The sequence below is a fragment of the Ambystoma mexicanum genome, chromosome 10 (assembly GCF_040938575.1).
Source record: "Ambystoma mexicanum isolate Mex_15411 chromosome 10, UKY_AmexF1_1, whole genome shotgun sequence".
Classification (NCBI taxonomy): Eukaryota; Metazoa; Chordata; class Amphibia; order Caudata; family Ambystomatidae; genus Ambystoma; species Ambystoma mexicanum.
This window is the reverse complement of record NC_090932.1, coordinates 197,250,027-197,262,244: the sequence shown is the minus strand read 5'-3', so window position 1 is coordinate 197,262,244 and position 12,218 is coordinate 197,250,027. Positions and strand designations below refer to the sequence as shown.

The 12,218-nt window shown below is 45.4% G+C and overlaps 1 protein-coding gene across 2 annotated transcripts in view; it reads right to left on the bottom strand.

Moving 5' to 3' along the window:
* The window catches only part of LOC138493150 (uncharacterized), a 311,298-nt gene that overhangs the window by 59,713 nt on the left and 239,367 nt on the right, over positions 1-12,218 (bottom strand). Inside the window, exons 7-8 of one of the 2 annotated variants that reach the window (XM_069620334.1) lie at positions 8,032-8,141; positions 7,234-7,325 (exon numbers count right to left, since the gene is read on the bottom strand). In XM_069620334.1, coding sequence (XP_069476435.1) covers positions 7,234-7,325; positions 8,032-8,141 — 202 coding nt within the window. Of the gene's footprint in view, positions 1-7,233; positions 7,329-8,031; positions 8,142-12,218 lie in introns of both variants that reach the window. The other variant, XM_069620335.1, reaches the window with a different exon arrangement.

Here is a 12,218-nt window from a genome sequence, read left to right as displayed (position 1 = left end):
GCCTCTCCCCGACTATACAGGACTCAAATCTAGTTGTGTCCTATTTTCAAATTGTATTGCCTTGTATTTAACTTGCATTATTAGGTGTAGGTCTCTCTCCCACTGTGCAGGATGCTCAAATCTGGTTGCGCCCAAGGTAAATTGCACTGTCGATTGTAGGCCTCTCTTCCACTATACAGAACGCTCATATATGACTGGCCATCTCGCATCTACAGAGCATCACTGTGGAGTGAGACAGATCACCAGCTAATTGTTGTGGAGTGATGCTGCGATTAGGAGCTCGCGCCTCATGAGATGACGCAGTTGTCAGTTACGCCCATTAGGACAATGCTGTAGTTACTAGCTATCCTTCCTAACCCCACATAGTTGGATCACCGCAATGAACCTCATCCAGGGAGCAGCACCTTAAGGACAGCCACCGATAACACCCAACGATATATCCCTAACAAACGTTCCCCACCATACCGAAGACAGCGACTGAACAATTCGGCAATACTAGCTGACAAGAGCACCTACCGACGGAACCAAAACTTGTAGCGCACAATTCCCTACACCCAGTACTACACCACAAGACAGCCAGACCAAAGTAAAAAAAATGTTAGAATCAACTCAGCAACAAACAAATTAAAGACCAAAACAACTTTCAAGCTCAAAATGCTGCGCAAACGACCTGGACCAAAGGAAAGAAAAAGCAGAAAGAACGAACACACCACACCAGCACCAAAGACTCAACTGCAGAACACACTCCCACAGACAGGAACGACAACCGAACCAACGCAGACAGAAGCAAGAAATCCATCTACCTAACTCCATACCTCACAAACAACCGGTCAACAGAACGAACCAACCCAATGCGCGAATCAGCAACAGAAGATAACCAAACCACCATGTAGAAGAATGGACAACACTAGAAATACCAAACATAGCCGGTGCAATAACACCTTACATAACCAAAACAAGAGGAACTTCCACTCGACACCCACAACTCTTGGAAGAAGAACCGGATGAAAACAAAAACCCAAGACTGAACCTAGAAGAACTTTGATGACACCGATGCACCTGTACCAACACCTCAACTAGAGATATACCTGAAAGGAAACCTCAACACTGATTAGAAGACGACCCCAACAATAAAGCTCAAACAACTCCACTGCAACCTTATAAACGCAAGATCCATGTCAAAACACTCAGATCTTTGACCACCTCTCTGACAACGGCATTGACATTATATTCAACACAGAAACATGGCTGGGCGACAACTACAAAATCACTCCAAAGCTGCCTCCCAACCAACTTCAAGTAAACAGGAAAAATAAAAAAGAAGGAGGCCTCGCAATAACATTCAAAGGACAACTGAAAATAAAAACAGACAAACTGCTCAAAATCATCAACTGCAAAACCATGGTCATAGACCTATCAACGAACCCAAAAACCAACATCCATTTCATCCTTGTGTACAGACCACTGACATACGATGCAACCTTCATCGATAATTTCATAGAAGCCATCACCAACATAGCCATCAAGCACAAACACCTAATTATACTGGGGGACTTAACATCTGGTTTGAAGAAAGTCACGCCAATTCCCAAGACTCACTGGACAACCATGAAACTACAACAGCTGGTCAAAGGATCAACACTCTGCGAAGATTGTGTCATGGGTTTGTCCTGCCAAGGGGAAAAAAAACTAAACATTTAAAAAAAAAATTGTTTTTAAAAAAATACAAAAAAAACAACAAAACTTACCACGGCACCTCCGACACAAATACTGTGAAGTGACCATCTCATCATCCCAATCGTGATTAAACTACCAACTCCAGTCCGCATCGAGCACCCCAAACTCACAACCACCACAAAGAGAAACTGGAAAATCATCAAAGCAAGCAACCTATTTGAACAACTGGAGACTACCAAACCCTCAACTACAGAACTAGAGCTGGCTGACCTATATGGAAAAGCTGAGCTGCTTCACAAATGGATTGCTGATACAATGATACAATCGAAAACATTGCCCCGGAAAAACCCTTCACCCCATCAACAAAAAAAAAAAGCAATGGCAAAATGGTGCACCCCACTACTACGCACCATGAAAAAGGAAAACAAGATGGAGCTCGAATGGAGGAAAGAATACAACCTAGATAAGAAAATACTATTCCAGAAACAAATCTGTGCCACCAACACACAAAGAAATGTTCATAATTAAAGAAATGAGAAACCCACCAGGCTGTGACTACACCCCAACCACCTCAAAGAAACTTTGCAACGACAGACCACTTCAAGAACAAAATCAAAAATCGACAAATCATACAAAACAGACCAATCAAACATGACATTCAACCTTCCGGACCCAACAGAACCACAGCACAAACTGCAAATCTTTCCTGAAATATCAGCAGAGTCATTAGTCTTGCTGGTAAAATACAGCAAGAAAGTAGGATCATCCATGGATCCCTGCCCTCCCTGACATCTTCAAATCAATCCTCGCACCAGAACCCCATCAGAGTACTACAGAAACCTCCTAAATCTCTCACTAACATGAACTGTACCAAGAACCTTCAAAATCAGCATATATCAAACCGCTTTTAAAAAACAAGTGGCGACGTAGAAGACCTCGCCAACTACAGGCCTATTTCAAACATTCCCTACCTAGCAAAACTCCTTGAAACCTACGTTTACAAATTGACCCAAGAACACATAGAAAAACACCACCTGCTAGACGAAGCACAAGTTGGCTTCAGGTCCACTAGAGGAACAGGAACAGCACTACTATCCATCTGGGATGACCTAAACACAAATGCAGACTCAGACACCACCTCAGCCCTAATTCTGCTCGACCTCTCTGCAGCCTTCGACAGTTAGCCATGACACCCTAACCAAAAGACTAGAAGACATAGGCATTACGAACATGGCACTACTCTGGATTAAATCATTCCTAAAAGAATGAACAGAAACCGTATGGATAAAACCCTTCAAATCCACCCCACAAGTTAACGACTGGAGTACCACAGGGGTCCTCACTATCACCACTGTATTTCAACATCTACCAGACTGCAGTAATCAGAATCTTCAAAAAATACTTAATTACATTCTACAACTGTGTAGATGACACTCAAACCATCTACAAAATAGAAGACACTCAAGCCGATCAACACAACCCTAATCGAGTGTCTAAAAGAAGTCTTTAACTGGATGAACGGCAACAACTTCAAAGTCAACCCAGGAAAGATAGAAATCATGAATATACCTCAAAGACCAAGAGACCACCACCTACATTCCTTGGCCAACAGAAATGGGAACCTCACCAACACCATATAAGGTAGTAGAAAATCTGGGAATCCTGATGGACAACACCCTAACCTTAGAACCTCAAATAAAGGTGATAATCAAGAAATGCTTCTTCCTCCTTCACATGACAATAAGAATCTTAGCTTTCCTCTCCTTCACCCACAAAACACTCAGTTGCCCTCATGTCAAGAACCAACTATGCAAACAGCCTCTCTCGGGATGCCAGAATACCTCCTGAAAAAACTACAGCGGATGCAAAATACAGCAGCCAGTATGCTCCTCAAACTATCCAGAAGAGACCACATCACTCCAGCACTAAAAACACTGCATTGGCTCCCAATCAAACATCGCAAAACCTTCAAACCAATGTGCATAACACACAGGGCAATCAGCGGACAAGAAGCTGAAGTCCTACAAAAGAAAACAATCTACAAGCCAACGAGACTCCTCAGATCAAGCAACGAAATCCTCCTGGAACAAAAACCATACCATAAGAAAAAACTTGGGGGCTGCTCCTCCCACTTAGCTGAAAAAACCCAAAACATCCCAAAAGAAATAACACCAAAGACCACCTACAATTCAGAAAATTACAAAAAACCTGGCTCTTCAACATCAGATTCAAACTGAAATAAAGGAAGCAATCGAACAGGGAACACAAAGAAAGAATGAAAAATTTAGGATTATCGGTATCGCATAGGTGGCCGGGGCAGAACTCGGGCAAGGTTATGAATGTAAGCTGATGCCATGTGTGAAAGGGTCTGTGAGTGTCCGATGATCCCAGATCTGGACAGAGGTGCAGAGATAATTGCGCACCCCACTGGAGAGAATACGTAAGTTTAGCGCCTCGCTTCCAGACAGCAATGCCAATTAACCAATCCACTAACAAATTCACCCCTCTGCATACACCGCTCAAACTCTAACCAAACAACCACAAGCCTACAACAACAATCTGCACAAATTTCAATGCAACAACAAACCACACAGACTCGCACAACAGCACACGACTACCGACCAGAAAACACCACAAGCCCAGCCAACGGGCTGAGGCCGCCAACAGCACATCACTGCTCTCTTGCACTTTTTCAGCTTATTCCCACTAACTCACCCCCCGCCCTTCCCTTTTTCAGAACCTCCAGAGCACCAGGGGACCACTCGGGTGGGGATAATGTTAAAGGATGTTTGTACCGCGCATTTACTTCCAATGAAGTCCCTGGTCTCGGATCCCTTACAGTTCCATCTACCAGAGCTAGTTCGAGGCCTGCTCCATCATTCATCTCTTTACAAATGCCTCCTAACACCCAAAAAGGTCTTCCCATACAGTGCCCCGTAGGAGGAAGGGGCCTTCCAGGGTCCTCACAAAGAGCTTCAGGAAGCCCCCCCACACCCCTCAATACTTCTGTTAGGCAGAATCCTGTGCAGTTCCCTTGGGGAACACTGCAAGAAGATTAAGACTACAGGAGTAAGCAGTAAACCCAATTGGTGGCAGTCCGTACCACCCAGATTTACCTGGTAGCTGTGGCTGAGCAGTCAGACTTCTCTCAAGAAGAGTAGGGCAGTATACAGAGGATACACAATAGGGCTAAAAACACAGTAGTGCAAGCAAACACTGACCAGAGCTTGGTATCAAAAGTATATAATTATTTATTTAACACACACTTAAGGAAATAAATCAAAGCAAGTTCAAACAATCAGAAAAGTATACACACCTCCCTTAAGAATTATTAGACAAGTCTAAGTCAAAACACCACCATTTGTAAAAACAGATGAGAGCGTGTAACTTAGATGGCACTCCAATAATTAAGTTAAAGGGAGAGAAAAAGGCAGGTCATGAAAATAAAACAGTTCCCAACACTTTTCTAAGACCAAAACAAGTTAGTGAAGGCAGAGTCTACTGTAGAGCCAAAGTTCATAGGCCAGGTCCACTATAAATGGAGGAAGGTAAAATGTGCCCAACATCACACAGTTTAGAGAAATGCATTCAAGTCTTTGTAAAAATGTTCAAAAGAGGTCGGGTTGATTCAGAAGGTAAAGTTAGAGGGCTGGGGGCCAACCCAGTTGGAAAGCCAAGGATTTAAGGGTCACCTTTAGCAAACCGTAGAAAGGGAGGCCAGGTGGAACAAAGTACCTTTAAAGTTGAGGAAGCTCCAGCGGTGGCAGTTGTTCCTGGAAGCGGGTGTAGTTTGTGGTTTCGACCAGGGGAAGCGAATATCTCGTCGAGGAGGAAACGTGGAGTCGTTGCACTGCCCAGGGAAGAGACCAGCGGCGGAGTTCGGTTAAAAGGTGCGTTCCTTTTATTCGCGGTCACAGTGGTGAAGCTTGGCTATCCAGCCGCTGGGGTGCTTGGCACAGGCGATTCGACCAAGAGACATCCTGGAAGGCGAAATGGCGAACTGGTTGATCCCACCAGCACAGAGGAAGAAGACTTACAGCAGAAGATCTTCTCTTGTCGTAGGGAAAGTGGTGAGGTTGTTGCAGCAGGGCTCCACCGGTGGTGTCGTCATTGCAGATGGCTTCTCCCCTCTTTGGATTTCTTAGGTCCTGTGGTGACTTCTGAAGTTCCAGTCCCAAAAGCCCTGCTTTTATGCAGAAAAACCCCCATTCAACAGCCTAGCTGTCACTCATACATGCTGGTGAGCCAGGCGGCTCACCACTGGGCCAATCAGAACAGAGTGCGACTTGAGTTGCTAAGGCAACGCAGTCCAGGGTGCCAATTCCCCCATCCACACATCCTGTGGAACCCAGACAGAGTGGCCCAGTTGGAGGGCTTCTGTGGAGAAGCCTGCTAAAAAGTGGAACAAAGGGCCCGACCTTGGTTGGAGTTAGAGACGGACACAAACGTCATTTTTGAAAAGAGTTCTGGCGAAAAGACCCAACCGGTGATTTTATATTAAATAAACCGGCGGTATCTTTAACATTGCATCAAAAAGTGGTGCGTTTAAAATCAAATGGGAAAATCCCATAGGAAATATTCCGGTGCAATATTTTGCGTGGTAACCACTGCCACCAGTCAGAAACTCGACAAGAGGGGACTGGACAGTGCCCCCTTGGAAACAGACCCGGGGGCAATCGAATTAACCCCTTCCAGTACTTCCACAATATGATGGTTTGTACTGGTTCTGTTCACAATTTTGGACTAGTAAAGTCAATGGTGACTTTACATGCCCTGGGAGACAGTAGTCAGTCCCAGGGTATGGAGTCTATGTTTGGGGGTCACTATGACACCCCTGTGTTACTGCACTGAGGGTGCTGTGTAACACATACACTAAAACAGATGATACCATATGGAGTAAAAGACCCCATAGCCCATAAGCACACAATAAGTCAAAGACATATTTCAAATCGTCTCACTCTTAGCAGGAGAAAAAAAAAAAAAAATCCAGCAAAGCTGCTGGGGGACTCACTAGGTTTGGGAAATTAGCCTTATAAGAGAATTCTCCCTAACAACTTCTGTAACGCTTCCTCAGTAAGCACCCCCACCCTGTCCCCCAAGAGACAACCAGTGGGTCTTTGTCCACAATACCCCCACAGCAGCCCAATGATGTACATTTGACTTGGTATGCAGGGAGGCAAAACCTCACAGGGCCACACACAGAACGGCCATGGTCACCTCACAGAAGCCATGGTCTTACTTTTGTGTCACTATATAGACCAAGGGGATTTTCAGTGTTGCCTCCGAGTAATGCAAGGCCTTTCCTGTGCTACTCCAGTGAAGTTGTCCAGCTGGGCATTCTCCCCTTTCCCCAACCCACCCTTGCACATCCACCCAGGGAGGAGCAACACAGGAACTCGAGAGAATTCTCCAGTAGTCCTGTAAAGCTTCCCCAACGTGCTCTTCACATATAGTGCCCACACATGCCTATAGGCACTGGTGCCAAGGTGCCAGGATCAGCTTCCAGAACGCCGTCTGGGCATGATCAGGGCGAGGTGTACAGCAAGCCTTCTTTACCTTCTGCGGTGGTGTGACTGGCCTCAACGGAACCCCGCTCCGAATCTTCTCCAGCACTTCATGCATTGCACTTGGCGAGTGGTTCGATTCTCCTGCTCCATAAAGAGAGAACAGAAAGTCATTTGGGGGGACCCACATGCGAAGCTCACAAGCATTTCACAACAGCATTGCGCAGACTACCGGAGGCCAGGTTGCCAGGGGCGCTTAAGAGTGTGGATACCAAAGGGTCTTTGAAAGGCTCGTGCAAGCGTTCCCCACTAGCATTTCTCAAAAGGACACATGGCAGAGCTCAAGTTTCACGGGGCCATGCGCGAGAAGGCTATGCAGCCAGTTTTGGTTTGGAATGCCCTTTTAGTCGACCTACGTTTCAAATGGTAAAGAAAAACAAAAAAAACAACGCCCAGTCCCATATGCAAGGGGGAAAACCAGGGCTAGATGGCCTTGCACGCATTCTCACTGGAACCTGTCATTTATAGGGCGTAATGCAAAAAAGATTTTTTTTTAACATTCAGTGCAGAGGATCTACGAATACAACATCATTGCTTAATGAAGAGTGTGTTTAGAGGTCGTCTGCTCACTTAAGTTACTGCCAAGCAATACACAGAATGTGCCACAGTGGCACTCGCTCTTCCATGTGACAGGTTAGCTAATATTGGGTGCTCATCTGACCAAGCAACCACGGCTGCCACTCCCAATACCAGTCAGGTCGCCAACCTGGCCACATAACCGAATAGCGATTTAACCTGGTAATATTCATAAATATCAAATGCCTTCTGCCGCCCTGCGGCACTGCCATACCAGCCTCTCTCGTGCCATTCTCCTGCAAGGGTCCAGGTGTTTCTGTCGACTCGTGAGGGACTGGAGGCGCCATCTTTAAGGTTGCATTCCTTAGAACAGAGAACATCGGCCTGCAAAAGGAAAACCACGTGATAAGGCCTCAAAAGTAGCTGAGCGCCATCCCTCCTGCCTGCTCGCGATCTGCCAGTCTCCTTACATGGCACAGCACAGCAGCGTGGGCACCACAAACTCACACTCAACAGAAGCAGCAGATGGCAGAGGGGCGTGGAGGGAGGCAAGAAAAACCACACCACAAAGATCTGGTAAAGAGTCCCTTAGAAAATGCACCTTTCAGCAACAAAAAGGCGATGTCCCACAGAGCACAGAACATTAACCCGGCGACCTTTGGGGAAGGGGTTGAACGGCACGAAGCCCGGGAGAGAAGAGAGAGAAGAGAGAGGAGAGAGAGGAGAGAGAGGAGAGAAGAGGGAGAAGAGGGAGAAGAGGGAGAAGAGGGAGAAGAGGGGGAAGAGGGGGAAGAGGGGGAAGAGGGGGAAGAGAGATACAGATGCGAAGCTTTCCGCAGGGGGTCAGTAGACCAGGCTACACACCCCCCACCCCCCCCCCCCCCGCGCGCCCGAGTAGTTTGCATCCAGCAAATCTTCCAATGAATCTAGAACGCTCTTAAACCACAACCCAGAAGCCTCCCCCAGTCCCCACCATTCTCCAAGCCTATTATAGACAGGTTAATCCCAGCACAACCCAGCACTTCCTCAGGGGAACGGACGCCCACACAGCTCCAGTGATCGCCCAGTAGGGCTAGAGAAGGAGTGGTTGGGGGGCGGGGGGGGCATTTTCCAACCCAAAAGTCCGTTCAAAGGCAGCAGCCTATACTGCAATCCCAGGGTTTACCCACTGATCGTTCCCCATTTACAGGGGCAAACAGAAGGCTCTTCGGGTAAAGGACTACCCCCTGGGCAGTGCTTGAAGTGGGACGCTAAATTGGGGTGGGGAGCGAAGTGTGGGGGGGACGGTGAAAGCACAGGAGCTACACAGTGGCAATATTACCATACCAGCATATCTGCAAATGAAAAACCAAGAGTATGTCATCGTGCGACACCCGCTCCCCGCACCCCGCGCCGCCTCCCCTCGCAATCTGAACGAGATTTACGCTCATCTGCCTATACCTCGATGTGATTGGCTACTATCAATCTGTTTGTAGCCAATCACATCGAGGTGTGGGCAGAGTCCCTGGAAGGGCCGGAAATCCCGGAAACTCCACGCGCTTCTATGAGAAGAGCATAAAAACCCAGAGACTAGGCAGGTACGATTACCACCTTTGCTGTACCCAGCTCCTCCTTTTAAACAAAAAGGAGGCAATGGGCACATCAAATGTGACACCAGTGCGCCCCAGCTCTCAGACACAGCAGGCAACCCTTTAAATTCATGGAGTTAGGTTGGGGGGAGGGGGGGCCATGGGCTTCTTGAGTGAAGGGTCTTGTCTGTTGCGTGATGACGCTCTACTCAAACAGGAGGAAGGCTGGAGGGCCTGGCTCTCCTATTGTTTGAGTAAAGAGTTATCAGGCAGCATGAAAGCCCTTTAACCGTGCAGTGAAAGTGCTTTCATGCTGCCTGAGGACTCTTTACTCAAACAATAGGAGCGCCAGGCCCTCCAGACCTCCTCCCGTTTCGGAGTACAAAGTCATCAGGCAGCCCGTGTAGCCAAAGCCATGGTTACATGGGCTAACTGCAGGTGTCAGTACTTCAGTTCAGAAAAAAGAAAAGGTGTTGCCTTTTCTACACTAGTGTATAGGGGCGTTATAAATGCCATATCAAGAAAAGAACTAAGAACAAGTAATAACACTGTAGTAAAACTGAACAGTGCAAATTGTGAGGTTAAGAGAATTGGAAGGAATTTAGTGTCACATTTAGATGTAAAGTTCAGACATTTTGCAGAACATTATTCACATTATCAATCTATTTTTAAGATGATTATAAATTTCACAATATCAATTTGCACTGCAACTAACTTTGTTCGACAGTCTCTTCCATAATTCTTCTGATGTTAACATGTTGTATAGTCCAAAATGTGGTTTAAGCAGTAAATTCTGTTGACTGGCCAAGGCAGTACATACAGTTAACAAATGTAAAGTTTCATAGCAATCGTGATTGCAGCAAACTACAGAAACTCTCCCGCTCAGTTAGTGGTTGCCGTCGAGCTTGTATGTCTTTAGTTTTAAATAAATTTAACCAAAATTGTAAAAAAGATGTTTAGTAATTTAGGATTCGGAAATTTAACAAGATGGGGTTCAGTAGTTCAAAATCTTTTTTCTATGAAAAGATGGTCTTTAAAACACCCTGCAAGTTTTACATAGTTCTATGGTATTAATCCAGTCGGTTTGCCAGAGCTTGCATTTTAGCTCTCGTTAAATTGAGAGTTAGGAGTGTGAGATATTTGCTGCAAACATTACAGATTTTGCAGGGTTCCTCCACTGTTTTAGTGGTGGTTCGAGTCAAGCATATCCTTTGCTATTTTGGTACCTATACACCACAGTGCTATTATTTTCCAAGTACCCATGGCATACAGTGAGAGCAAACCTAACTCCTACCTTATGATGAACATTGGCTGGCTCTTTTCTAATCCTAATACTCGTTTCCAGAATAGGCCCTCAATTTTTGTCCAGAATTGCTCAGTTCTTAAAGGTTTGGTTTCCATGCCATACAAAATGATCGCTGTGACCGTTTGCATCAAAAATATAATTGCAGTGAGGTAAGAACATTTCCTGTATTTTACTTGTATTAGTGCTTTCGATGTGCCAGAGCAGATCTTAGCTTGTAAGTCAATTAAATATTGTTTGTCTGCTGAATGGTTATTAATACTAATTCCAAGGCATTTGTACTCCTCTACAGCCTCCAGCTGACGGCCTCCTAGTTAACACTTGATGTTAGATGTTTTTGCTAGTTTCTTGTACCTACAGAATAAAACGTTTTCTCAACATTAATTTGCAGCATGTTTTGGCCTACATATCCCTCCAGAGCAATTAGCAATTTTTGAAGGCCTCGGGGTGTCTTTGATAGTAGAACAAGATCGTCCGTGTAGAGTAACCACGGGACCAAAGATGAGCTTAGTCGTGGAGGATCAGCAGGAAGTGGTATAAAGTTATGCCCTAAATCAGCAATCATTTTTTTTTTTTTTTTTAAACAAAGTGTAGCTGCCAGGACGCAACCCTGTTTAAGCCCACGATAGGTCTTTATTGGGGCCAGAAGTTGACCTTGCATGGTCAATCGGACACAGATTGAAGTGTCTGAATGTAGCTGGATGATGAGTGCTAAGTGTCGGAGGGCATGCTGCACTGCCTAATTTTTTCACCAGCAAGGTTCTGCTTATAGAATCAAAAGCAGACTTAACGTCCACATTTGCCATGTAGACCGGTCGGTGCAATGTTTTAACTTGTTGTATTGCTGTTATTATAGTTGGGTTGATAGCAGTTCCAATGCCAGGAATGAAGCCTGTTTTGTGGGGATCATACACATTGTTTTTAGGGGTCCATTGATTAAAATCTCGCAAAATAAATCTCAAGAAAAGTTTCCCCTGCGCATCTAAGAGTGCAATGGGGCGGTAACTGTCTGGATGTTGTCGATTCCCTTTTTCGAAGATCGGGACAATCGTTGATTTAGGCCACGAGGCTGGAATGTGTCGGGAATGAATTACTTCGCTGAAGATTAAGTGTAGTATTTGCGCCCATAGCTTCAGATTAGATGTTAGTATAAAGTCTGATAGGCCATCAGGGCCTGGCGCTCTTGATCTATTGAGCTTTGTGATATAAAATTGTACATCATGGTCAAAAGTGAGGTTTACGTTGATTAATGACATATCGGGATCCTCTACGGCCAATTGGTCATGGGAAGCAAATAATGTTGAGAAATGGTCTATCCATGCCTGTTCCGCAACAGCATTCGATTGTAGCCAGAGCTGTGATGTAAGTGTAGAATGAATAAGTAGTTGCCATATGGCTCGCGAGTTCTTTGATGCAAGAGCTTGTAACATATTTTCCCCATCTTTTTGGTATAAAAGGGATTTTCTAGAGGTTATCCAGTTTTTATACTCTGCTTTCAGTTTTATCTGTGAAGGGTAATCAGCTGAATTTGAGCATTTTGCCATCTTTAATGCTTACCGGATTTAGCAGGTGTTTGTGCTTGAAGATGGG